At 57.7% G+C, this 24,504-nt stretch overlaps 2 protein-coding genes across 9 annotated transcripts; both read left to right on the top strand.

Moving 5' to 3' along the window:
- The first annotated feature begins 985 nt into the window (after positions 1 to 985).
- Positions 986 to 20,418, top strand: SLC25A1 (solute carrier family 25 member 1). 3 transcript variants are annotated; one of them, XM_049804582.1, is made up of 9 exons: positions 986 to 1,130; positions 16,347 to 16,454; positions 16,613 to 16,712; positions 16,949 to 17,087; positions 17,578 to 17,662; positions 17,826 to 17,930; positions 18,343 to 18,458; positions 18,794 to 18,867; positions 19,016 to 20,418. In XM_049804582.1, the coding sequence occupies exons 1-9, from the start codon at positions 1,001 to 1,003 to the stop codon at positions 19,128 to 19,130; spliced, it is 972 nt and encodes a 323-aa protein (XP_049660539.1). In that variant the 5' UTR covers positions 986 to 1,000; the 3' UTR covers positions 19,131 to 20,418. The 3 variants fall into 3 exon arrangements, with proteins under 3 accessions (XP_049660539.1, XP_049660540.1, XP_049660541.1); XM_049804583.1 differs by lacking the exon at positions 986 to 1,130 and adding an exon at positions 4,853 to 4,971; XM_049804584.1 differs by lacking the exon at positions 986 to 1,130 and adding an exon at positions 15,903 to 15,981.
- An 89-nt stretch (positions 20,419 to 20,507) lies between these two features.
- On the top strand, positions 20,508 to 23,735 carry LOC126040357 (somatomedin-B and thrombospondin type-1 domain-containing protein-like). Of its 6 annotated transcripts, XM_049804581.1 has the most exons (6): positions 20,508 to 21,055; positions 21,821 to 22,006; positions 22,140 to 22,230; positions 22,887 to 22,993; positions 23,402 to 23,522; positions 23,617 to 23,726. In XM_049804581.1, the coding sequence occupies exons 1-6, from the start codon at positions 20,848 to 20,850 to the stop codon at positions 23,639 to 23,641; spliced, it is 738 nt and encodes a 245-aa protein (XP_049660538.1). In that variant the 5' UTR covers positions 20,508 to 20,847; the 3' UTR covers positions 23,642 to 23,726. The 6 variants fall into 6 exon arrangements, 5 of the variants coding, with proteins under 5 accessions (XP_049660538.1, XP_049660533.1, XP_049660535.1 ...); XM_049804576.1 differs by having other exon boundaries at positions 21,821 to 22,230; positions 22,835 to 22,993; positions 23,617 to 23,735; XM_049804578.1 differs by having other exon boundaries at positions 21,821 to 22,234; positions 22,867 to 22,993; positions 23,617 to 23,717.
- Positions 23,736 to 24,504: the final 769 nt, after the last annotated feature.

The raw sequence follows: 24,504 nt of genomic DNA, 5'->3' as shown, positions 1-24,504 counted from the left end.
CCTTTTTGGGGCTCTATAATTAAATGGTAGCATAGCAGAAGAAAATGTTTCTAAGTCATTTTGCTCCCTAAGAAATAAGAATTATAGGCATATGAAGCCTATTCAAGTTTGTACAAATTATGGGAATCATACAGGAAAGACGGTAGTAACTATAAGGTCCAAAACTTAATTTTGATTTAATAGCTTCTTTTTTTTAGTAACTGCAGTGCTGAGAGCTGGCGCTTACAGCATGACATGGATCCCTTAATAAGGCTGTGTAAAACAAGGAACAACTTTTCTTCCCTAGCAAAACCAGCAACGGTTCCTTAGAAGCATAAAAGATTTGTTCTGTTTTTTGAACTCTAAAACTGATAAACAAATCCTCTGTTGTCTGATGCCCACTTAGATGAGCGTGGATAAGTTTGTACTTGGGCACATATGATCTATGCGGGCAAAGCTGACTTCAGCTGCTGTGTAGTTAATGTTTATGCTTCAATGTGTGACATTTTAATTGGCAGGCTAGAACTTGGCTGCTGAGAAACTCTTAGTGTGATTAAACCAGCATGACAGCAGATGCAATTTGTACTGAAAAAAAATTAGGCTAGAAATCTTGCAAATCTTGGAACAAGTAGCACTGCATGTACCAGGATCCCATAACAAGCAGGTTAGACAGTGTGTGTACTACCTTGTGACAGGGCGTATTTCTCATCTGTAGAACTTCTTTCAGTCTTTCTGGGTCCTTCCTGTTCTGCTGTAAATGGTTTGGCTTGTCACTTGGTTCTGAGCTGACTGTATTTCTTTTTCTGCTTTACAGAGTACCCCAGGACTGCTTCAATTTCATTTGTTCCCACAAAGTAAAGTTGGGGCATCTTGAATTTGCGATAAAATATTATGGAACGTAAGGCTGGAAAATGCTTAATGACACCAGAGTTCTTTGTGACACTGGTCTGTAATGAGGTTGTGGTTTGCCAAATGAATTAACACTTGCTGTAGCAATCTGCAGGTGCACCAGTTCAGCTTAATGGATCTGGAGTCTTTATTCTGCTACATCTCTTACTTCAGCAAGCATTCAGCCTTCAAAGAGTTTATTGCAAGTATAGCTTTCTTGTTTTTCAACACTATGTGTGTTTTCTGTGGGCATCTTTCCAAAGGTAATGACAGATCCTGACTCATGTTTTACTAATAAAATGCTGCAAAATTGTTAGCATAGGTCTGTGTTTCAGTCCAGATCTTTCAGCCTAGAGCCTTTGAGACCTTCAGGAAGCTAGCAAAATCCATCTGTTTTCTTCCAAGCTAAAATAGACTATGAAGTTGCCAGCTTCTAAGTGTTAAGATGGTATGAATTTGAAATACAGTCAGTGAAGGGCAAGTCTTGTCTTGCTTTTATGTGTCAGAATTTAAAAACTCTGAGTCAAATTCTGAGTTTATTCAGTCATGCATTCTCCTGCATGGTTCAGTGACTCGGGGAGATTTTTTTTTTTTTGTCAGCTGTGGTTTTAATCCAGACTTTAAAATATATTCATCTAAAAATCTGTATTTCTCCTTTTCCCCCTAGTGGTTATGAAAGGAAGGAATTACGAAGTTATCTGGTATGTTCTTTTCCACAGCGATGAGATCTCCAATATTATGCAAAGCACAAATTCCTAAAGTGTTGGTTATCCAGCTGGGAAGCTAGGAGTGGATTCAAGTGGCAAGGGGTGGTTAGTAAATCTTTGTTCTTTCCCTTTGGAAGATACGTTCTTGTTTTCAGACAGAATGTGGAGAAATGGTCTCATCTAGGGTAAACTGCTAACAGGACTTGTCAGCTGGAGTAGTTTCTTTCAGTAATATATCATGCTGTGAGGGAAGCGTGACCGTGGTCTGGAAGCAGAATGATAACCTGTAAATACTGTACACAGTACATGGATTTCAGTCCTCTTCTGAGATGAGTCAGGCCCACTCAAATGTTAATACAACAGGGACTTCTGTTGGGCTCGAGAGGCTCAGTCTTGGTAATCTCAGGGAATAATCTTGAGTATCAACAGGAGCTCTTTTTGCACGTGTGCTCAAGTGGGAATCATGCAAGTTGTTTTGGAATAGCATCATCTTCCTTATAGTCACAGTAGCTCCTGCTGCGCAAACTTGAAAGCCGGGGAAATGTTGACTCAAACCTGCAATGTGATCACTTCTTAATGAAGCCCATTATGCGCAGGATCTGTTACACATAAAGGAATCATTTGTTCTTGTCAGGGAACCCAAGAGGAAATGAGTTTTCCTATTTTACCATAAGACCCCAAGTGATGTGGATTAATAACGCGTGGCAAGGTTTGTAGTAGTTGATGAGTTGTAACAATTCAGATAATATAGCTCTTTAGTGAAATGAAGAGATTCTCTGTTTCAAGGGCATATAATGGGAAGTTTGTGTGCCCTATATTGACCACTTATGGTCTCTGAAACGATGGTGTGCTGCTGGGTGCATCAAGCTGTGCCAATTTAAAAAAAAAAAAAATCATTTTGGGGAGCAGCAAGGGACGGGTAGGTTGGAACTGATCAAGTGTGGTCACTGTTTTCATGCTTCCTAGGATCCAGAAAGCTCTGTCTGCAATCGGTGTTTGTGTTTAAAAAAAAAACAAACCCAAAACAAAAAACCATGGAAGTTGCTTTCTCTCTTTAATTCTGATTATTAGGGCCTGGAGGGGTGCCACGAGGTGTGCAGGCTGCAATAGCAATTTCACAATTTTCCTATCTTTCTATGGTAGCAGAAACAAGCACCAGCCACCAGCATGGGAAATGGGCTGAGACTGTCAGGGGCTTATTTCCATGAAAATTCCTGAAGTGAGAGCAGTAGGGTAGAGGACTTGATATCCTGTCCATAATAGTAGCTGCTGTTTTACGCTTTGACCACCCATTTCCTAGGAGATGCTCTTGGCCATGCAAGTCTGGTCAAGTCTTTCACGTAAGTTGCTTATGGGATTTAAAATGCATCTTTTGCAGTCTCTGGTATTTCAGGGGTTGCTTATCTTCCTTAGATGCTCTTCTCCTTCAGGCTTTCTGCTGACAAGCGTTGTTAGGAGCTTCTTGGAGGTCAAGTTGAGATGGCTTGCAATCTGCATGTGATTAAATATGAATAATCCTTTCCCTGTTCAGCAATGTAAGCACTGTTGTGAATCCAATTGAGGCTGATGAGAATTAAGCATGTGGCGTAGTATTTTCTTGGACAGGCTGAGATTGTGCACAAGGCCTTTCTGACTTTATTTGGGAATACATAAGAGCCAGCGTTTGTTGTGAGGTTAATCATGGCCTCGCAGCAGTACGGGTCTGCAAGCCTACGTGAAAGTTACAGTAATTTTATGCGAAGGTAGTGAGGAGTTGCAGAGATCAATCAGAAATCAAAATGCATTTCCATTTGTTTGCCATCTTTGAAAGGATTTCTTATTTTTGCCATTCTAGTACTGCTACCCTGAGCGCTAAGTAGCTGCTCTGCATCTGTGAGTGGGACTGTGAGACTTCATTCCTTCTGTGTACCTTTCACGTGTGTGGGTTTTTTGCCTCTTACTTCCCCGTGCTGAAGGTGGGTGGCCTTAGACTTGACATGGGACCCCCTCAATGGACTTGCCTCTGTGACTGTCTTAAGTCTGTTCTGAAATAACATATAGTTCTGGCACCATGTGGGGAAGAGTTCTGCACTGCAAGTACACATCGGTTTGCTTTTAGTCCTGGTGGAATAAAGGTGCTTCAGTTTCCCAAATGGTCTTTCTGCAGCTGGTTTAGCCATGAACCCACAGCTGTATCACTGTGCTGTAGCTGTGGCATTCCCTTTCAGATGAGGCTGGCAGCTGGAATCCAGCAGCCTGATTGCTGAGTCTTGTTAAACAAAAATCATGTCACAAAGCACACACATAGCAAGTTTCAACAGGAATGTGCTCTACACATGACTGGGGGAGATTTCTTACACAAAATGTTGCCTCTTTGGAATAGGGTGGCTGCTCCAGGTGTAAGGGAGAACACAGCGCCGCAGTCCAGCTCCAGCATTCCCTGCTTTCTGTGAAATCCTGGACTGAAATGAAAACAGCGTTGGTTTCTCTCCCCAGCATTCCTGTTAAATACAGCTCTCACACACAAGTTAATGAAGGGCTGTCTTCCTCTGTCTGCAGATAAAGCAAAAAGTAAGTAGTGGTGTGATTTGCACAGCCTAATTATTTAGGAGTAATAGATAGGAAATCCCCCCCCCCCCCCCCAAACCTAACCATTATCTGAACCAAACCCAAAGCATCTGTGCACTCGCGGACACTCTTTTAATTTGAGAATGTTTTGGTTTCTCGTCTGCTTCCAACGTTAGGCGTTCAGATACGATTACTACTCTCCCCATCAATGATTCAAGCAAAACCCACGAGAGGAGCTAACCCACCCATTTGAGACACACTCGGACCAGTAAAGACCGAACCCTCCCTTGCCAAACCGTTGTGCAGATCTTACCGACCGAGCTTTTTACAGCTAATCCCGGCCCAAGCGTGTGCCGGGGGTGGGGGCTGCTTCCTTGCTGTTGTTCGGAGGGGCGAAGGCTGCGTTAGCCAAGCCCCTGTGCCCCACGCGTGGGTCTGGCAGAGGCTGGCAGCTCCCCGCACGTTGCGTGGGTGTTTTCCGGGAGCAGCAGGGTAAGAAATCACCACGGCCGGGCACAACCCGGGTCGCGCTGCCTCCTCTCGGCTGCTCTCTTCCTTTTTTTTTATTTTTTTTTTTTTTTTTTTTTTATTTCCCCCCTCTCCCTCCCGGCGGAGGCCGAGCCCCGGGATCCCCGCCCCGCGGCGTGAGGATGTGACGCCGCCGGGGCCGCCCCTCCGCGGGCGCGGCCCTGAAATACGGAGCCGGTCGTCGCCGCCGCCGCCGCCGGGCAGCGCAGGGAGCCGCGGCGCAGCGCGGCCATGCCCGCCCCCGCCGCGCCCCGCCGCCTGGCCGCCGCCGCCCCCGCCGGCAAAGCCAAGCTCACCCACCCCGGCAAGGCCATCCTGGCAGGTAAGCTCCCGCCGAGCTTCTCGTCCCGGGTGGGGTCGCCGCTGCCAGCGTGGGCATCCGTGTTTGGGCGGAGGTTTGCCCCAACCCGCCCCGGGGGAAGAAGGCAGGGAGCTCCGCCGCAGGTGCTCCATCCCGAGCCCGTTGGGAATAGCCCGGCACCGCTCGGGGGTCGCCCCGCTTTGGGGGTTGGGGAGGGTCCTCCCGCCGGGCGAGCCCGGCAGCCCCAAAGCCAGCCCGGCAAAACGTCCCGGCAGCCCCGGGGTAAGGGCGGCCCGCGGCGGAACCGGGATTTTCTCCCTTCGCTCCGGCAGATGCATCGTCAGCTCTGCGGGCTGCCGCTGCTCCCGGCGGGGGTCGCGGTGAGGTTGTTCCTGCAACCTGTGGCCTTGCCGGGAAGGTGTCGGGGTGCTCGGTAAGGCAGGGTGGGCACGGGGCTTGCGGCCGTCGCGTTGTTCAGCAGGGCGGATTTTCACGTTAGCAGGAGGGTGTTGAACTGACGGAAGAGGCGGCAGCGGGGGATCTCCTCATGCTCCCCCTGAAGACGTTCAGGGAGAAAGCTGAAGCGGCAGCGCTCCGGTCATTCCTGCTCCAGTCGCGTCTCGCACGCTGCTTTGATACGGCTCCTCTTACGCTTCTCGGTCCCTCCTTTGTGTCTTGGCATCAATCCTTGTGCATCAGGGCAGGTTTTCCTGTCCAGTTCCATGGGATCTAAAGAGGCTCCAAGTGCAGCAGTAACTGCAGAGTTAACACGCTTCCTCCTGCTTGTGGCCGGTTTGAGCTTTGAGCTGAATGGAGTCCAAGACAGTCGCAGGCTTGTTAAACTCCTTTGTAGCCCTTCATTAGCTCCCTGGTTTCTCTTGCCACTCGCAGGACAATTCCCAGAGTGGAGATCAGTGTCTTCCCTCCGAAATGAGCCATTGCGGTCTCGACGTGATTGGCATGTTTAGAGCTTTTGTGTTTTCCAGCCAATTCCCCCTCCTACGATTGTGCCTTTGTTCATCTGTCCAACTCCCAGCTCCCTTCCAAGGGCAGAGCTCCAGTCTGCTGTAGCAGGGACCCGGGAGAAGCAAGGCTTTGCCCTCCCCGGCTGGGCGCAGGGAGCCAAGCCCTTACCGTTCTGGCTCTGCCCACCAGCACCGGCCCCTGCCTCGGCAGGCGGCCTCCCCTCGCGCGGCTCCGGAGAACTGCCGGAGACGGCAGCGCTGCGGGAAATGGATGTGAGCGCTGGAGCGTGCAAAGGGTGACGAGGCCTCCCAGGGTCACGTTGCCTGGAGGGGTCTGTGCTGTCACCTGGGCCAAAGGGCCGGGGCACAACGAGGAGGCAGCTGCGGCCAAACGAGAGGGTGTCCTCTTGTTCAAATGAGACCTCCGGTGAGGCCAGGCTCCTCCCGAGCTCTGTGCTCCACAGGGGTCTCAAGTCTTGTGCTGGCCCCCCCCCCCCAAGTGGGTTGTTAGTTCAGGTCTTTTCTTACGCCCTTTGATTTAAAGGTCTTTTAAATGGGATTTAATCCAAGTTTAGGACAGGAAAGATGGGCTGTTTGCTCTCCATCCAGCCTTCCCCAACTCACTGCCCGTGTGTGGCACGTCAGGTTGTCATTCCCCGGGCCAACGCGTCAAGAGACTTTCATAGCCCTTGTGTAGGTTCATTATCGGGGATCATCAGCTGTAGATAGCTTATCGACGTACTCTGAAAGAGGCTGCCGCAGCCTTGCCCTGCTCTCCCTTGGCAGGAAAGTTGCCGTGGGTGTGCCTGGAAGCTGTTCTGGTGTAAAGGGAGGATCATGATGCTTGTGGCCTCTGCCAGGTGTCAGGCTGGGCAGCGCAGCACAGCACAAAGCTGCGTATGCCCCTGCTTGGAGGAGCCCTTCTGGGTCCATGTGAGGCTGCAGGGGTGGAAGAAGGACCCTATTGAGATGCTAGTCCTCTCCTCGCATGCACCAAATCAGAGTAATTGGTTAATGGGCAGAAATCCAACCAAGCCTCTGTGGCATCTAATTGTATTAGAGAACCACATAGATGGGAGAAGGCTGCTGTTAACTCCCTGCCTCCCGCTCTGCTCGGCCCTTCAGCCCCTTCTGGACATATGCAGTGCTGTTTGTGGCTGTCTCTGCTGATTTTAAGGGGTTTGCTGATTGCTCTCAGGGTTTCTCATCTGACATCTCTCTGCACAACGGGTGTGTGCTCCAAAACTCCATCTTCTGGAGAGCTGGAGGTGTTCAAGAGGGGCCATTCCTACTGTGCTGTGCTTCATCAGCCTTGTACTGGTGGAATTAAATAAGCAGCTATCATCCCACCCTGGGTGCATATCTGCTCCCAGACCCAGCGTGTAATTGAGATTTGCTGCCGGGGAGGCACAGCTCTCTTGCACTGCCCAGATCTGAGCAGGCTGGGACCGGCTTTTTCCTTAAGAGACACAAGTGAAGCTCTGGCTGCCAAGAGCTCTTGTCTTTCGGTTGTCACAACAGACAAACGCAAAGTTAAAAATTAATTTGCTAATGGGCTCTCGTTTGTCCAAGCAGTTGTTGTGTGCCAAGGCAGCACTTCACCTTGCTGTGCCCATACAGCCGCAGACGATGCTGCAGCCGTGTGTGGCCTGAGCGCACGAAGGCAGCTTGGCCATCCTGGCCGGGTGGGTCGTGTTGCTGCCAGGACTTGGTTTTGGGGCTGCTCCATGCAGACTGGGCTTCCAGAGGGCAGAGCTGAGTGGCTGTGGGTCCCTGTCACTGTTCAACCCCTTCACTCCCTTTGCAAGGGGAAGAGCCCCCCGGGCTCTGAACTGATGGTATAAAGTTGGTTTGCGGGACCTGGCACTGGATCAGAAGTGACATGGCTGTAGGACACTAAGGTTTGGTATCACATGGCTTAGCTTAAACTTGGTAAACATGCAGGCTTTATGCTGAAACGGAGATTACCTGTGTCTTTCCAACTCATCTGCTGGCTCAGTTACCTGTTGCAAAGCTGGCATAATTTTCTTGTGAACTCATGAGCTGGTTTGAGGGCCAGCGCGTGTCTGTTCTGCTGGGTAATAACCCGTTAGCAGGCAGACCCAGGAGTTCAGCTGTGTCTCCAGCTTCCCTAGCCAGCTTTCAGTTTCTGTGCACTTGTTTCCAAACAAACCCTTTAGCCAGCCGAACTCCTGTCTCTTCTGCCAGCCTCCTGCAGGGCTGGGTGCTGCCAGTTGCCTGTACCGTTCCCAGCATGGGGCCATGCTGTGGTGAGCAAGCGGGCAGCTCGAAATAAAGGCCATAAGTGCTGAGACAGGAGTGCTGGCTGCGGGGCTGGCAGAGGCGGTCACCCCCATGTTTCCCCAGATGCCTCCTTGCTGGGTTTTTGGGCACCGCAGTGCCGTTAGGTCAGGTCGAGCCAGCCTGCGGTGGACTATTTAGAGCCCAGCACAAATGGTCCTTGCCATTTTACAGGCAGGCAAACCCCCACACTCCTGTCTACCTCTTGAAAACTTTGCTCCTGGTTAGCAGCGGCCCTTTGATGAAAGGCTTTGCCCGCCCTGCCCAGACTTAAGTACAGTCTTACTCTGTTTTTAGCCAACTTTGAAGCCTGGGGTCTGCTCCCTCCCACGGAGAAGCTCCCAGCTGCCTTGCTCTTTGCATGGTACCTCGGCTCGCCCGGGGGCTGGTGCACAGTTGCTATTCCTGCCTACACTTAATCCTGCCTGGTCAGAGAAGCAGGACGTCTGGATGCTGTCCTACATGGTGCTTGATTTGGAAAGAACTCGCAATGGTTGTGGCTGCTGCTCTGGTGTTTGCTACAAACATTGAGTACGGCTGGGAAATAGCAGTGACCTGCACCAAGGTCCCAGGAGGAGCATGGGCAGAGGGGAAAGGGACTCTGCAGGGAGAAAGAGAAGGGCCTGCAGGGTAGGGCATGAAGCACACATTTAGCAAGGAGTGCAGGATCACATGAGAAACAAAGCAGTAATTAGAGCTTCAGTTTCCTCTTCTTTGTTAATCTCTTGATACGATCTTTCTTAGGAAATGCTGTACCTACGGAGGAGAGGAGTCAGGGACTGCTGTGAAAGCTGAGACTTGCTTCTTGCAGAGTAGGACTCCTTTCCCAAAAGTCCTGAGTCCACGTGGGCTTCCACGGCCATTGCCCTCCTGGGAGGGAGGTTGTGCTGCTGAGAATGGCTGTGGTCCGGCATGCTCCCTGGCTTTTAGATGGATGCTTGATGCTTGCAGCAGGGTAGGGGATATTCTCCCCTCGATGCCGAGCTGGGGGAGCCAGGTGGTGGGCTGAACACGGCCGTGGGGGAGGATTGGTGAGCATGGAGGGAACCAGCCTTGCCAGGTCTGGTGGCCCTTGGTGCATCACGCCTGGCTGTGGTTTCCCCTGGGGTTGCCTCCTCTGGCTGTCATCTGTTTGGGGAGTGGGGTAAAAGGAGCACGCTGACCTTGAGTGCGTCCTTGCCTGTCTGTGAGTCCTCGTGGACTGGAGCTGCTGTGGAAACAGAGCAGCCCCAGGGCTTCTGGTGGGGGGACTCTGTCAGCCCCAGGACTGGAAAACCACATTGGGATGCCCGGCTTCTTCAGTCTGAATGAGTTCTGTGTGAGCTGGGGTTTACCCTGGGCTTTGAAATGTGAGTTTCTGAGATTTTCACATGCCTGATGCTCTGCTTGACATTCTGCAGGCAACCATTTTCTCTGGGTTGACGTAAATGATCGGAAGGAGCCATCCGTCTTCCCAGAGGCGATGAGCACCGTGAGCTGACAGCTCAGGGATGTTGCAGTGTCTCTCATCTCTTGATGGCCTTGTGCGGTGCATGCCAATGCAGCCTCCCTGCTCCTGCATGGGAGGTGATGACCCTGTGCTTGTGCCCTGAGGTCTCAGGTCACCTCCTGACAGCAGGGGTCGATTTTTTTGCCATCTCTTCTCCCTCCCTGTGCTCCAGTGCCTGGTACAGCAGTCATTCCCCTGTGCTGGTGGTGGGGGGACCAGAGCCTGTCCCCGGGGAAGCCTCAGTCCCAGCAGTGGCTCCTTCATCTAGCTCACGGGGCTGTGCTAGGGCAGGCGTCCAGCAGCCCTGGGCTCCGTTGTTGGCTCCCTGTTGCCTATCTTCAGAAAGAGTTTTGGACACTTAAAAAGTAGGTGTTTGAAGCGGCGTGGTGGGTTGGCCAGAAGCCAGCTCACGGCGGTGGAGCCGAGGCCTTGGGGCGCAAAGGGCAGCGGGGCGAAGGTGAATTGAGCTGGGATGGGGGACTTGGCAGTCCCCAAAGGTGGGGTCAGCACCGAAGGCAGATGATGCTGTGACTGCAAGCAAAGGAAAATGGCTTCTGCCATCCTACTCACAGCCAAGAAGTTTAAAATATAATAATGATTTATTGCAGTATTGGCCCATTGAGAAGTAAATGCAAAGAGGCGATGAATGAGCAGGTTGTGAAAGAGTGGCCTGTTGAAACAGGTTGGTTCCAGTAAGATTAGGGACAAATTACTCCATCCCATCCACAGCATTATCTGCAGCGCTGTTTGCACGGAGCTGTTTACCCACCCGATGGCACAGGGTACAAAGAGGTGCGTTTCATATTTGTCGTTCTGTGTACCACTGGTGGGGGGGATCAGACTTTTGCCAGCCTGGCCGTAGGGCACTCCCCTGACGAAAGCGGCCACGTGTGTATTTACTGATGGACATGCTGAACCCCCATGTCCCCCGTTGGCCTTGCCCCTATCAGATAGGAGATCGTCCAAGGATCCCTAGCCCTAGTGCAGGGGGATGGACACCCTCTGAGAAGGGCTGGCCTGTCACAGGTCACGTTTTTTCTCTTCTAACCAAAACGCAGGTGATCTTCTGGCAGTCTGGCTTGGTGGAAGCAGCCCTCCCCGATCTCAGCACCATAGAAGACCTTTCCCCATCGAGCAGCCCCCATGGTGGTTTTCCCCAAGGATGGGGCTGCAGATGGGTGATGGAGGGTTGTGCGCGGCAGGAGAAGGTGCCCAGGGGAGGACCTGCCAAAAGCCAGCTCTCCGGCAAGGCGCCTGCCTGCTCCTGAGCCAGGCTCTGCCCCTGAGCCCATTTCACAAGATGGCCCATGGTGGGACGTCGTGGGGAGGGTGGAGCCTGTTAAACCCGTTTCACTGCTGCAGGCATGGTAGGATTTCTCCACTGCTGCCTTTAGCTGGGTTATGTTAATGGGATGGCTCAAGAGCAGCACGGATGGCTGCCGAGAGGAGGTCAATCCTTCAGCAGCAGAGAGGTCTGTGCTGCTGATGGGGCAGCACCTGGGCTGCAGAGAACTGTCGTGAGCTGGCAGTAGGTGTTTCTGCCTCCCTGATTTGTAGCACCCTGCTGGTCTTTGATTCTTCTAAATTTTTTCTTTTTTTATTTCCCCAGCTCTGAAAGCTGTCTCGGCTAACGGGGAAGGGCACCAAGTCCCCTTGTGAGGGTAGGAACCGTAAGCACAGCATCCAGGGGGCAGGCAGGATTGCCTGCTGTGCCCACAGCGTTGTGGACCGGGTAATGAGTCTTGGCTGTTCAGCTCACCCCTTACACCTGCACCTTCTGCAAGTGAGTCCCGTGCCCTCTGAACAGGAGGGAACATGGGGTCAGCTTTCGCTGGTGCCCTGGAGAGGAGCTGGAAGCCTGTTTGTGCCTTTCCGCTGCCCTGAGCCTCGCAGCAGGCAGAAGGGGGCAAGCTTCATGTGTGAGTCCTGTGAGAGCTCTGCTGCTTTGCTTCCAGGCCCTTAGGAATAATTTCCTCTGGCCTGAAAGGATCCTGCCAAATCTGAAGTTAAAAGGAGCTTTTCGTATGGAAATCGGGTGCTTGTGTACCTGCGTGTGAAATTACCCTTAAAATGGAGAGGCTGAAATTGCTCTCCAGGTGCTCACTTCTCATCAGAGCTGCACAGAGACCTGCTGCTCAGTCCACAGGAGCAGGATGCTTTTGCAGGCACAGTCACTCGCAGGAGTGGCAGAGGGCCAGTGCCACCTCCTGCCCCTCTGTGGCTCCCAAACAGGGCAGTGGGTGCCTGGAAGTGGCCTTCCAGGTGGGGGTTTGCAGGGGGTGGCAGTGCCCACCCCAGCTGCGCAGCCTTGGTTTGTGTCAGTTCCCGGGGCTCTACTCGTCTTCTCCATTGCGGCTGCGTCCTCTGGCCCTTGGCATCCACCCTGTCCTGGGTGCTAGAGCTGGGGTCCCCGGGATGGGCTGGTCGGGGGGTGGGTAGTGGCATCCCCAGAAGCTGCTCACTAATGGGGTTTGAGGTCATTAGCTGAACCTGCGTGCACCAATGCCATCATGCACTGCTTCACGTCACAGGGGGCAGCACCCTCCTGCTGTCCCCAAAAACCCTCTTCTTCTTGCCAACTCTCCCCAGCCATGTCCAAGGGCTGCGGCCACGTCCCCGAATAACTCTGCTGACCCCTCCACAAAGGAGAACTAAACTTTTTCTGGGAAAACCATGCCAAGTGGCTGACAAACAGATATTTTTCCCTTCTCTCCCTTCCCTGCTGGGCCTGTGGGGTCAGGATTGCTGGCAGCTGGGGTGCTTGCAGGCTTGCTACTGGTGGGGAGCCATTCCTGCAGGATCCCCCCAGCCGGAGGCACCTTCCCCAGATCCGGACAGAACGACCTTCCCTGAAGGACGTCCTCTCTCCTCTGGCTCCACTGTATCTAGCTAATAACTGAGAGCCTCGGCTCAGCATCTGGGCTGCCCTGCTTGCTCTTTCACCTCCTGAGCGCTCACTGGTGGCTGTTCCTGCTGACTCTGCGGTGTTGCAAGAGCTGAAGCTGCCGGTTAAAGTCCGGGTAAACAGGTTGCAAAGCCATGGGCAGCCCTGGCGAGGGAGGGGGTTTGGAAGAAGCTGCTGCTCGTGGGCAATGGAGTGATTTATTTGCACAGAATAAGGCTTCCGCTGGAATAAAACGGCACGGGGAGAGGACGCTCGACAGCAGAGTGGGACCTCTGGTGGATCTCGATTCCAGAGAGGGAAGGGGCTGCAGGGTCGGTGGTTTGTGCCACCCCATCTCTCTGCAGGCAGAGGAAAACAGGATAAAATTGCCCCAAGTCACGGAGCGTGTCTGGAGTCCCTGCTCCGTGCACCTTCCCGTGGGATTTGTGGCCAGAGCAGCACCAGGGGGCAGGGAGGGGACCTGGCAGCGCAGGCAGCAGACATCCCTGAGCAGGGCCAGGGAGAAGATTCTCCTCTGGGTGCATTTCCCTGAACAGACCTGTTTGCCTGCCCTGTAATACACCTGTGCGCAGCTGCCTGAGGGGTGTTGGAGCGTGTCCTGGCTGTGCATCGGCAGGGCAGCCTTTGGGCAGGGTCTCCGGCGAGTGGTGATGGAGGCAGTCAGGGTGCCAGCGTCCAGCCGTGCCCCTGCCAGGGTGACGCGTACGTGCCGCAGCGTGCCAGGGAGGCAGCCGCTTTTGGTGGCTCTGGGATGGGGATGCCTTTTGCATCCAGCTCCCCAGTTTGCTGTGGGGAGCCAGTGCGGACGCCCCATTCCTCCTTCCTTGGCTTGGGCGGCCTCAGTGACCCAGTGGCTGCCCACGCTGTCCCTTTGCATCCCTTTGCTGGGACACTTCACAGGCTGCTGTGGATGTGGCTTTGCCCACGGGATGCCGGGCAGAGCCCCTCAGCCTCCTCTGCGTGGACAAATGCCCTTAATCCTGCTGGCTGCAACTGTGCCGTTTCGCATGGCTGCCGTGAGCTGGGATGCTGGTTGCCGCTGGACTGGTGCTTGTCCTGGGTGTTTCCCTGCTGACTGGCTCCCAGAGGTGCTGGGGCAGCAGCTGGTGCTGGGGGACCGAGAGGGAACAAATATTTACGGCTCTTAAAATGTCCAGCACTTCACGTCTGCAGTGTAGGAGGGAGGGAAGTGGCCTTGGCAGCACTTGGGGCATTCATGTGGCTGTGGTGGCAGCGAGGCTGGTGGCACAGTGGTGCGTAGCAGCATGGAGAGGTGCCAGCCGGTGCTCAGCTTTTCAGGGACCATTGCACCCAGCTGGAGGACGCTGCTCCTCATTGCGCTGCTCACCGGAGACCTGCCAGCTGCTCCCACAGGAGCCGTTTGGCTTTGCAGGAGAAATTACAGCGCTCGGCAAGCCCCCGTGCCGTGGGACCGGCAGCGTCCACTATCTCTGATGGACGCGCCAAGGACGGGAGAGGGTTGAGGGGGCAGCGGGAGAGCTCTGGGGACCCTGGGGATGGTGGCTGTCCTCCCGTGGTGCCCCGGGTGAGAGCCGGCAACTGGCCACAGTGGTGCGAACTGGCCTCGCTGCGGCTGCCGCAGCTTCCTCCCACGCCGCCAAAGCCCAGGGTGCCGCGGAGGCGTAAAGGCCGGCGGCGTCGCCCATCGCCGCCTCCCGGGAGGTGCCTGCTTGCTCCCGGGCTGAGCAGCTCTGGTCTCTCCTGGGAACTCAGGGAAACAAGGGGCCTTTGTCCGCTGCGGTGGAGCCGGGCTGGCCTCGAGCCCTGTACCCGGCACCCCACGGGGCCGGGATGCTGCCAGGCTGGGCCGGCAGGTCCTGCCCTGCCCTGGGTATGGGGGACCGGCGCTCGGTGTCACGGTGTCCCCATCCCTGCCATGCCTACGGGAGGAGGGGGATAACTCTTTGGGCACGGGGCTGGGCTTTCCTGTCGTCCCGGCTGTGCTGAGTGCTGGCATGGCTGCTTGGCTACCTTGGGGAGGATGAGTGCAGCCCAGTGCTTCTTGTGCCTAGGGAAAAAAACAAAACAAAACAGGATAAGGCTGTTTTAAGGTGGGTGCTGCCCAGCTGCTGGAGGGAGTGCAGCAAGGCTGCTTTCCTTTCCCTCTAGAAGGACGCAGCTGAGGGAAGGCAGCGGTGCCCCAGGGGATGCCAGCCTGCCCGCCGGGACCTCCCTACGCTGGATGAGCAGTTTCACTGGTGGCACTCTGCGGGAGGGAGCTGGAGGCAGCACCAGAGAGATGAAGGGTCTCTCTTGTAAATTTGGAGGCTATACAGAAATAAGATCATAGGAGAAACTCCCCTGGTCCGAGGAGCTGGGGCTGCCTGCTGTCGTCACAGGGAGCAGCCATGGCCCAGCTCCCCGTCCCGTGGGCCGGGGTGTCCCCTATCAGCGTCCCCTCGCAGGGTGCTTCGGAGGGTGCTGATAAGCAGAGCTGTGCTCTGCCGTGCGGCGCTTGGCCGCAGAGCGGGATAACCCACCGCTGCACCCAGCCCCCGCGCCAGCCCTTCCCCTGATGGCAGCGTGTTCCCCCTGGGCCGTGACGAGGCTGCGGTGGCTGTGGCAAGAGCGGCAGTGCTGCTGAGTCACACGGAGGACGTGGCGGGGCCGGAGTGGCAGGCGGAGGCGGTATGGGAGACTGGGAGCTGGCAGCTGACCTGTCCCTGTGCCATGCCGTGTCCCGCAGGCTGGGATCCAATTCGCCCTCCCTGGGCAAGGAGCTGGGAGAGCCTCACGGGCTGCTTTCGTGGGTGCTGAGCCCCAGTGGCGGCATTGCATGGCTCCCCACCATTGCACAGTGCACGGCTTTGCCCCAGAGTCAGCTCTTGCCCTGGCCTGGGCTGCAGCAGGGTTTGCCCCTGCAAGGTGTGGGGGAACCTGGCTCGGCCCAGCGTTTTCTCCTTGCACCGGCACAAAGAGCTCCCGCTGCTCGGCAGGACCCGGCTGCGCTTTGGTGCAGGGAAACGAGCTGCGCGGTTGTTGGCCGGCCGGCTGGCCAGGGGTGAGCCCAGCTCCTGGGGACCTCCAGCCCAGCCGGGGTCGGCTCCGCTGCCCCGAGGCAGCTCGTGGCAGGGCCAGCTGCAGGGGCTTCAAGCGAGCCAAAGGGAGCCCAAAAACCGAGAGTTGGCGTCACTCACTGCCAGGGTGCAGGCGTGTCCCCGGGCCACGGCAGGAAAGGCTTCAGCCGGTGTAATCAGCGCCCAGCAGCCGCCAGCGCGTGAGCACGGGTTGGCCAGACGGGCTTGATGATAATTGCGCTTCTGCGCTGGCACAGCTGGGTCTGCAAATGGACTCCCGCTGGCGCTGGGCGAGTGGTGCTGGGCTTGTGCAGCGCTGCTGGGCTCTGTCAGGTTTATAAATAAATGCAGGGTGTGGGGCTCCAGAGGGGGAGAGGTGCTGTTGAGGGGGAAACAATGCTGAAACAGTAGCCGTGGGTGCGGTGTTTTGCCTGGTTTTCTGACCCCTTTGGCCGATCGCCTCCCCGACTTTTGCCGTGGCCAGGCGGTGACGCCTGCGCAGGGTGCCAGGTTGGCGCAGGGCCCCGCTGCCATGTGAAGTCCCCAGGGGTTTGGCGAGGACAGGGACACCGCGTCCCAGTCCACACCTGGTTGCCAGAGGTCCTGGGCTCAGCCGTCGTGGAGCCGGCAGCAGCCACGCGGCGCTGGATGGGCACAGAGCTGCTCCCGGCTCCAGCGTCCCCTCCTCTCCCTCCCAGGTGGCCTGGCCGGAGGGATCGAGATCTGCATCACATTCCCCACCGAGTACGTGAAGACGCAGCTGCAGCTGGATGAGAAGGCAAACCCTCCCCGCTACAAGGGCATCGGTGAGCGTGCGCCCGGTGCCCTGCCCCAACCCGCCGGCCGGATTCGGAGTCTCCGATGGAGCCTGGTTGGAGCTGGGGGGATGAGCGGGGTTTGGCAGGGTGGCACGGCGGTCCTCGGCGTGGCGGATGACGGCGGTGGCCTCTCTGCTCTGCCGTAGGGGACTGCGTGAAGCAGACTGTCCGTGACCATGGCGTCCGGGGGCTGTACCGGGGGCTCAGCTCGTTGGTGTACGGCTCCATCCCCAAGGCTGCCGTCAGGTAGGTGTCCCCCATGGCGTGGGGTGAGTTGGAGGGGGGACCCCGGGCAGCAACAAAACGAGGGGGTGGGTTTGCCCTTGGTGTCCCCAGTGGCACTTTGCCGAAGCCGGGCGCTTTCCCGGACAGGGACGGTCCTTTCTCAGGGTGCGTGGCTGCTCCTGGAGACAGACCCAGAGCAGGGGGGTGCAGCCCCCCTGGCCAGGCACCCGGGGGATGGCACGGTGGCTCCTTCGCAGGTTCGGGATGTTCGAGTTCCTCAGCAACCAGATGAGAGACGAGAAGGGGCGGCTGGACAGCACGCGGGGCCTCGTCTGCGGGCTGGGCGCCGGCGTGGCTGAGGCCGTGGTGGTGGTCTGCCCCATGGAGACCATAAAGGTGGGTGGGAGGCAGCCACCAGCGTCCCCCCCGCCCCGGCACCCCTCCCCAGGCCGGGTCGGGAGGGGGCGAGAGCCAGGGATGCCCGGCTTTTGGAGCCCTGAGGGCTGCGTGGGTTTGCTTGGGCTGGTTTTGTAGGGGAGGAGCTGATGTTGGAAAGCCCTGCGGAGAGGTCAGGTCCGGCAGTTGTGGCCCTTTCCCCACTCCAGGGAGGAGCCCCCCCGCCACGAGCCATCCCGTTACTTATTTTAGTACCATAAAATCCACGTGGTCGCTCGCAGAGGCAGTTTCCCAGGTTTTCCTCTGCAAAATGCACGGCTCGCCATGGGCACAGCCTTCCTCTGTGGTCTCACCTGGCGCTGCCTGGCCATGTGGGTCAGCTCCGATCTCGGGACTGTCCCTAGAGCAAGGCGAGAGGTGGCCAGCAGCCCTCTGGGGCCATGGCATCTCTCCTTGGCTCAGCCAGGACGAGCACATCGTCTCCCCGCAGGTGAAGTTTATCCATGACCAGTGCTCCCCCAAGCCCAAATACCGCGGCTTCTTCCACGGCGTCCGGGAGATTGTTCGGGAACAAGGTGAGTCCCGGGGAAGTGCCACCCGGATCCCCTGGGTAGTCCTATGCTGTGGGGACGGGGCGGGAGGTGGGGGACAGGTACTGGCTGGGATCGGTAGCCTGGGGAGGTTTTTCTTTGCCTGGGTGAGGCTGGTGCTCCTCTCCAACACCCTCTCTTGCTGCAGGACTGAAAGGGACCTACCAGGGCTTAACTGCAACTGTCCTGAAGCAAGGATCAAACCAGGCCATCCGCTTCTTCGTCATGACCTCCCTCAAGAACTGGTACAAAGGTACGGTGCCCCCGTCCCCCAGGCCACCCTGGTTACGTTGCTGGCTCCCCCAGCCCATCCCTGGGAGCTGGGCTTGGCCTTTCCATCAACACACCCTTCGCTTCTCGTGGCTCGGCCTCTTGTGATGGAGAAAGATGAAAGCCAGGGCACGTGGGCCCCAGCGCATGGGGCTGAAGGGTCCTGGTGCTGGAGCATCACCTTCACCCCCACCCTGAGCCCCTCAGCGCTGCGTGGGCTCTGCGGGGCTGGTGCTGCCGGACGGTCGCCTCCAAACACCCTGGTCCCCAGCTCAGCACAGCACAAGCCCTGACCACGAGCAGCCAGACCTGGGACCTTCCTTGCGGGGTCCCTCGGGGATGCCGTGCTTCATCCCCACACCACCACTCTGCCCTCAACCTCTCCTCCTTCCCAGGGGACGATCCCAACAAGGTCATCAACCCCTTCGTCACGGGAGTGTTTGGAGCCCTCGCCGGAGCTGCGAGTGTCTTCGGCAACACCCCCTTGGACGTGGTGAAGACGAGGATGCAGGTACGGCAGCGGGACGTGGCGTGGGACCGCTCTGCCTGCGGCAGGCTGGGTTCACCCGCTGTTTGGGAGCCGATTCGTGCAGCCCCCGGGGCAGGCGTCCGATGTTGGCGAGGTTTGGGAGATGCCTGGGGACGCTGACCCCTCGCAGCCGGGCCGTGGGGGTGCTGGGAAGCGTTTGCATGGAGGTGGGGATGCCCATTGCTGGGTTTGGTGGCCTGCAGCAGCAAAGGGGGATCAGTTCCTCCTGCTGCACCCCCAGCTCTCTGCTTCCCCCGTGAAATCCCCCCGGATGCCCCCCTGGCTCCGGCCTCTGACCCTGATTTCCCATTCCACAGGGGCTGGAAGCGCACAAGTACAAGAGCACCTGGGACTGCGCCTACCAGATCATGAAATATGAAGGGCCCCTGGCGTAAGGCCTGCGGCGGGGGTGGGCGAGGGGCGGCAGCGGGGTCAGCCCCAGTGTGGGAGACACAGGGGGTGGCCCGGGGTGGGGAGAACGGGTGGGGAGGGGGCTGCGAGGGCCCCCAGCCCCACAGACCCCCCTCTATCCCCGGCAGGTTTTACAAGGGCACAGTGCCTCGCCTGGGCCGCGTCTGCCTTGACGTGGCCATCGTCTTCGTCATCTACGACGAGGTGGTCAAGTTCCTCAACAAGGTGTGGAAAACGGACTGAGGGGGGCCGGGCCGGGGCGGCCCCCACCACCCTCGCCCCGCGGGGCTGCAGCTGGAGAGCCGCGACCAAGCCCGCAGCTGCCTGCCGGCGCTGCCTGGGGCCGATCCTGCCCCACGCGCGCACCCTCCCCCCAAACCCGGCCACCTTTATGTTTAGGAACAGGCTCTCGAGCAGGTTAAATTATTAGTTGTGTGCTAAAAGGAGCGGGGAGAGAGCAGCATCCCAGCATCCAGACCCCTAGCATTCCGGTTATGCCCACCCCAATCCTCTGGTGACACGTTCCCCCTGGTCCTGCATCGCCTGCGAGGGCTGGTTATCCAGGGTGAGGTGTTCTCCAGGACAGTGGACCTGTGCCCCTAGGGCCCCCGGCAGCCAGGAGCTGCCGGCTGCCTGGGGGGCAGCTCTTTTGGGGGTGCCGAGAGCCTCTCGGAGCCATGTGGGTGCGATGGCCGAGCTGCGCACCAGGCATCGCAGCTGGCAGAGACTCTTGGGGCTGACGCTGCGGGCTGGGAGCGATGCACTGGGTCTCACAGCGGCTCGGGGGGGGGGGGGCCCACCAGCCTTGCACCCCCTGGGAGGGTAGTGACCCACTGGCACAGCCCCAGGCTCTCTCCTCTCTCCTCCCTGCCAGCACCGAGACCCCTTCGGGTGCAGCATCCCAGCCCCCGGGTCCCACTCAGCCCTGGGTTGCTGCCCCAAATTGCACATACAGCCAGGCCTTTGATTCTCCTCACCGCAGGGCCGGGATTGGGGCGAGCCGGGTGCCCCCATCACTTGCCGTTTACAGTCGAGATGCGCGTGCGAGCCGGGGTGAGGAGGCGCAGCCCCGTGCTGCAGACTTGGCCCCTCAGCCGGGGTGCAAACCCCTTCTTCTGCCACATTCCCCCCCCATCTGCCCTCCCGCCACCTCTCCATGGCCCCATAGGTAATCCCGTAGCTTTCAGAGCTTCACGCTGACCCACTAACACCCGTGGCCATGGGGCCGGAGGCCTGCCCTGCCCTGTGCCGGGCTTGGCCCTGCCAGATTTGTGCCAAACTTCTCCCAAAGGAGCCGAGGGGGGTGCGGGAGCCAGGGCTCGACCCGTCCCTCCTTCCTCCTGTCCCCAGTGATGAACGCAGCCTTAACACAGGAGGGTGAAGGAGGAGAAGGAAAGCCTGGGCACGGTTTACCTGCGGCTTTCTGCTCTGAAGCCAGTGAGGGTTGGGTTGGCTTTTTCTTTTTTTTTTCTTTTTTTTTTTTATTATTCTGTTTTACATTTGCAATTTGAATAAAATCAGTCTGGCTTTAGCAGCTGCGTTGGCGTCCGGGCTGTGCTGAGCGGGCAGTGAGCGGCTCCAGCGGTGCGGGCGGGTTGGGGAATGGGGTTGCCCATCACGTCAAGCTGGCGCTCCCAGGGGAGCATCGGCTTCAACCCAGCAGCACCCGTTCACAGATGCTCCCGGGCAGGTCTGGGGTTGCACCGTCCCATGCACGGCATTTTATTAAGCATCCTGGTTAATTTTATGAAGTCCTCACCCCAGCCACAGAGCGAAGAGCCAGGACGGTGAGGGGCGGTGGAGCAGAAGGGAACAGGCTTTGTCCCCCCGCCCAGCCCAGGGGCGGTGCGGCCGGGGCTCCCAACACCGCCTCGCTCCTCGCCCAGCGTTTGCTGGTGTGGGGGAAAGCCATCCTTTGGGGAGAAAGCCGTCTCTCGCGGGCTTGTAGGGTCCCAGTGCCATGCGGGGCCTGCTGCTCTGGGGGGGCTGGCTGCTGGCTGCTGGCTACCTGGTGGGTGCCACGGGCAGCTGCCAGCACCGGTGCTGCCCGGGCAGGAATAACGCCTGCTGGGTCGCAGGCGCCCGCTGGGCTCGCTGCTACTGCGACTCGTACTGCGAGAGGACAGGCGACTGCTGCAAGGACTACCGTGCCACGTGCCGCCATGCCGGTGAGTGGTGGGAGGGGATGGCACCGGCCGAACCGTGTGCCGGTGGAGTCCCGGGGCTGAGGATGCCAGCCTGGGCCGCTGCTTTTGGCGGCGGGTGTTTGCTATTATCTGTTAGCCCCGTACTTTGAGCAGCAACGGGATGTGTCTGGGGGCGCCAGCTGGGCTGGATTTGGAGCAATATCCCGATTTTCCGCTTTTTTCCACGCTGAGTGTCTGGCTGCTCCCAGTGCAGTAAGAGCCTGCAGGGGTAGCCTCTGGTCTGCAGCTGATGGTAGCGCTGTCGTCGCAAGCCTCGGCATCGTCGGTGTGAGACATGAGCAGGATGAGCCCCGGCATCGCCTCCGCCGCTGTTTCGGGCAGAGCCTTGGGGACACGGGAACCAGGGGGGGACAAAACAGGGAGTCTGGGCTTGGGGGGGGGTGGGTGCAGAGCCAGCCCACCCTGAGGACCCTAAACCCAGGCAGGCGCCGACCGCGGCCCCCCAGACAATTGCAGCAGTCAGCCCTCCTAATCTCTGGGGAGATTAGCGGGGTCCCAGCTCAGCGCGATGCAGAGCGGCGGCCGGCGGCACGGGTATAAAGGCCTGCGGAAACGGTGCACAATGCCGCTGCCATGGCCCGGGCTCGGGGGAGAGGGGCTGCCGGGGTCACCCGGGCCCTTCCTCCCCGCTCCCATGTGCTGCATCTTCCCCGCTCTCCTCCTTCCATCTTTCACGCCCTTGAAGCTCTCTTTTCCCCCCTCCCCGCTTCTCCCCTGGCCCGCCAGCAGCGGTGGGCTGCGCGGTGGGACCCTGGGGGCCGTGGAGTGGGTGCAGCTCCCCGTGCGGGGTCGGCAGCAAGGCCCGCAGCCGCCAGGTCACCGTTCCGCCCCGGCACGGAGGGGAGCCGTGTCCCGACCTCAAGCAGCGTCGCGGCTGCCTGGGGGAGCACCAGACCTGCGGGACGGCCGAAGGTAACGCGGGTCCCGCCGGGGATGCCCACCTCCCTCGTGCGTCACCGTCCCCTGGTGCTGCTGCCATCCCCGCTGCCTGTCCTGGGGTGTCTTTAACCATCCATGTGTCCCCCCTCGGCTGCTCTTCTCCCAGAGGTGGCCAAGATATTACCCGACTCCTTCAGCCGGGACTTCAGGGATGCCTGGCGAAGAGCTGGGCTGCTGCTGCCGGAGGAGCCGTCCGGGTAGGTACGGGGCTGGGGCTCCTCTGCACCTCCCCCCAAAACTGTCACCCCTCTGCACAACCCCCTGCAGCCATGGCCCCTTTCCAACCCCCAAATTCAAGGCCCCTTTGCACCCCCCCTAGCCATTACCCTTCTATGGCCCCTTTGCACCCTTTCCTAGACCCACGGCCCATTTGCAACCCCCTAGAGCCAATACCCTTCCACCCCAGCCCCGTGGCCCCTTTGCAGCCCCCTACAAAACTATGGACCCTTTGCACCCCCCTCTTAGAGCTGTGGCCCCTTTGCACCCCCCCAGAGCCATTACCCTTCCACCTTTCCCCCCCCTGAAGCCATATCCCCTTTGCACCCCCCTAAAGCCATGGCCCCTCTGCAACCCCCCCCAGAGCCATTACCCTTCTCCCCCCCCAAAACATGGCCCCTTTGCACCCCCCCATCCATCAAGAAGACACCACAACCTCTTCCCCACCCTCCAACCACCGTTTTCCTCCTCTTCCCCTCCATTTTCCTCCTTTCCCTTCCCCTGCTATTTTCTTCCCTTCCCCCCCATTTTCCTCCTTTTCCCCCCCATTTTCCCATTTTTCCCCCTTTCCCCCCCCCTCCCCAGCTACTGCGGCTACTTCCGCCTGACGCAGGTAGGGCCCCCCTGCCGCGGGCAGGCCTGGAGCCGCCAGCTGCACCGAGACAAGCGGGTGTGCGTCGAGTGCCGGGGGCACGTGTCCCACCGCCGTCCCCATTGCACCGGACATGGGCTGCAAGGAGCCAGGTAGGGGGTAACTGGGGGGGGACACACACATCCCTTCGGAGGCGGAATGTGTCCCCCCTGCCGTGGAGGAGCATCTCTCCATACCCCGAAGGCATCTTCCTTTTATATTCTTCATTATAAATATATTTACGTATAAAACTAATATTGTGTTATAACACACCACGATATTATGATATGCCATAATAATATAAGGTAAATCAATTATATGTACTATAAATCAATAATATATAATATAAAAATAAATATATTTAAATAGAATAGAACATTTCAGTTGGAAGGGACCCACAACAATCATCTGGTCCACCTGCCAGTATGTATTATTACCTATATAAGTAACTATATATAATTTTTTAAAATTGTATTTAATTATCAATGCACACCCCAGCTCTCACCAGCTTTCCCTTCCAGGACATTTTGGGTGGCCGCCTCCATGGTGGGGTGCCAGGGCTCGTGGGTGCAGGAGGGGCTGCAGGAGGGTTGTGTCTGCTCCCCACCGGCTCTCATCTTCGTGTAGCATCCCCCTGGGAAGGTGAGCTGAGCCTCCCCATACCGCTGCTCCTTGCTGGGGAGGCAGGGAATGAAATAAAAAACATGGTGCCTTTTATAATTTCACCCTTCTGCAGGCTTGCTGCTCACCCTTGGAGCTGACTCCCTGTGTTTTCCATTAAGTATTTTGTTGAAGAATGGGAAGAAAGCACTGCTTATCAAGGTTAAAAATAAGGGAATTGCGAAAGTATTGTGATTAATGGTGAAAGACCATCACTCTGAGGTTAAATTTGGGTGAGAAGATGATGTGGTGGTGACATGGGAAGACAACGTGATGATGTCACGACATCACACCGTGCAACGAGCTGCCATTGTCAAGCAACGTGAGGATGGAGATAGCATCCTTCCCCCGTGTGTTCGCGCTGGCCCAACTGCAGTGAACTGTCGGGCGATCAGTGAAGGGCGGCTTGGCTGCATGCTGTGGTTTGCAGAGAGAAATTAAATGTAGGCACCCCAAGTCTGCACGTGGGTGATGATGCTGGTGGGTGTCCGGGTCCAGCTGCGGAGCTTAGCAGTCCCCACTGGAGGGAGCGGGGCCGGACTGGGTGATTCTGGACTGTGCTGGTGCCCTTCCCCACTCCTCACCCAGCATGACATGGGGTCCCCAGTTCAGCCTTGGCCGGTGGTCCCCACAGCCAAGACGCTCTGCCAGCGGCCTCGGCACCTGCCTGCACCCCCAAACCACTTGCTGGGTGACTTCACCCCCACTCCTGCCAGGCACAGCACCGGGCGCTTGTCCTGCAGAGACCACCTCTATTCCGACATGGCCACCTGCAGCGACCAGCAGTGCCCGAGCCCCACGCTGCCGTGGCCGAGACACCCAGGAGCTCCGAGCCGTTCAACACCCACAGGGAAATGGAGCCGGGGTGCCAGTGGGGTCCCCGTGGGCCAGAGCAGCCCACAGCGGCGGGCGGCAGCACTGCTCTGGCCATGCAGGAGCAAGCCCAAGGTGACCTTCAGCATCC

Source organism: Accipiter gentilis, chromosome 7 (assembly GCF_929443795.1).
Source record: "Accipiter gentilis chromosome 7, bAccGen1.1, whole genome shotgun sequence".
Taxonomy (NCBI): domain Eukaryota; kingdom Metazoa; phylum Chordata; class Aves; order Accipitriformes; family Accipitridae; genus Astur; species Astur gentilis.
The sequence above is the reverse complement of the archived record's forward strand: the minus strand, read 5'-3'. Positions and strand labels throughout refer to the sequence as shown.

Excerpts from the sequence above, each read along its gene's own strand:
- SLC25A1 (XM_049804582.1), top strand. The coding sequence starts at position 1,001 with ATGGATCTGGAGTCTTTATTCTGCTACATCTCTTACTTCAGCAAGCAT. Across the intron at positions 17,088-17,577 it reads GCCCCATGGAGACCATAAAG|GTGAAGTTTATCCATGACCA; the intron begins GTGGGTGGGAGG and ends GTCTCCCCGCAG. Across the intron at positions 18,459-18,793 it reads TGGTGAAGACGAGGATGCAG|GGGCTGGAAGCGCACAAGTA; the intron begins GTACGGCAGCGG and ends CCCATTCCACAG.
- LOC126040357 (XM_049804576.1), top strand. The coding sequence starts at position 20,848 with ATGCGGGGCCTGCTGCTCTGGGGGGGCTGGCTGCTGGCTGCTGGCTAC. Across the intron at positions 21,056-21,820 it reads TGCCACGTGCCGCCATGCCG|CAGCGGTGGGCTGCGCGGTG; the intron begins GTGAGTGGTGGG and ends CTGGCCCGCCAG. Across the intron at positions 22,231-22,834 it reads CTGCCGGAGGAGCCGTCCGG|CTACTGCGGCTACTTCCGCC; the intron begins GTAGGTACGGGG and ends CCCCCTCCCCAG.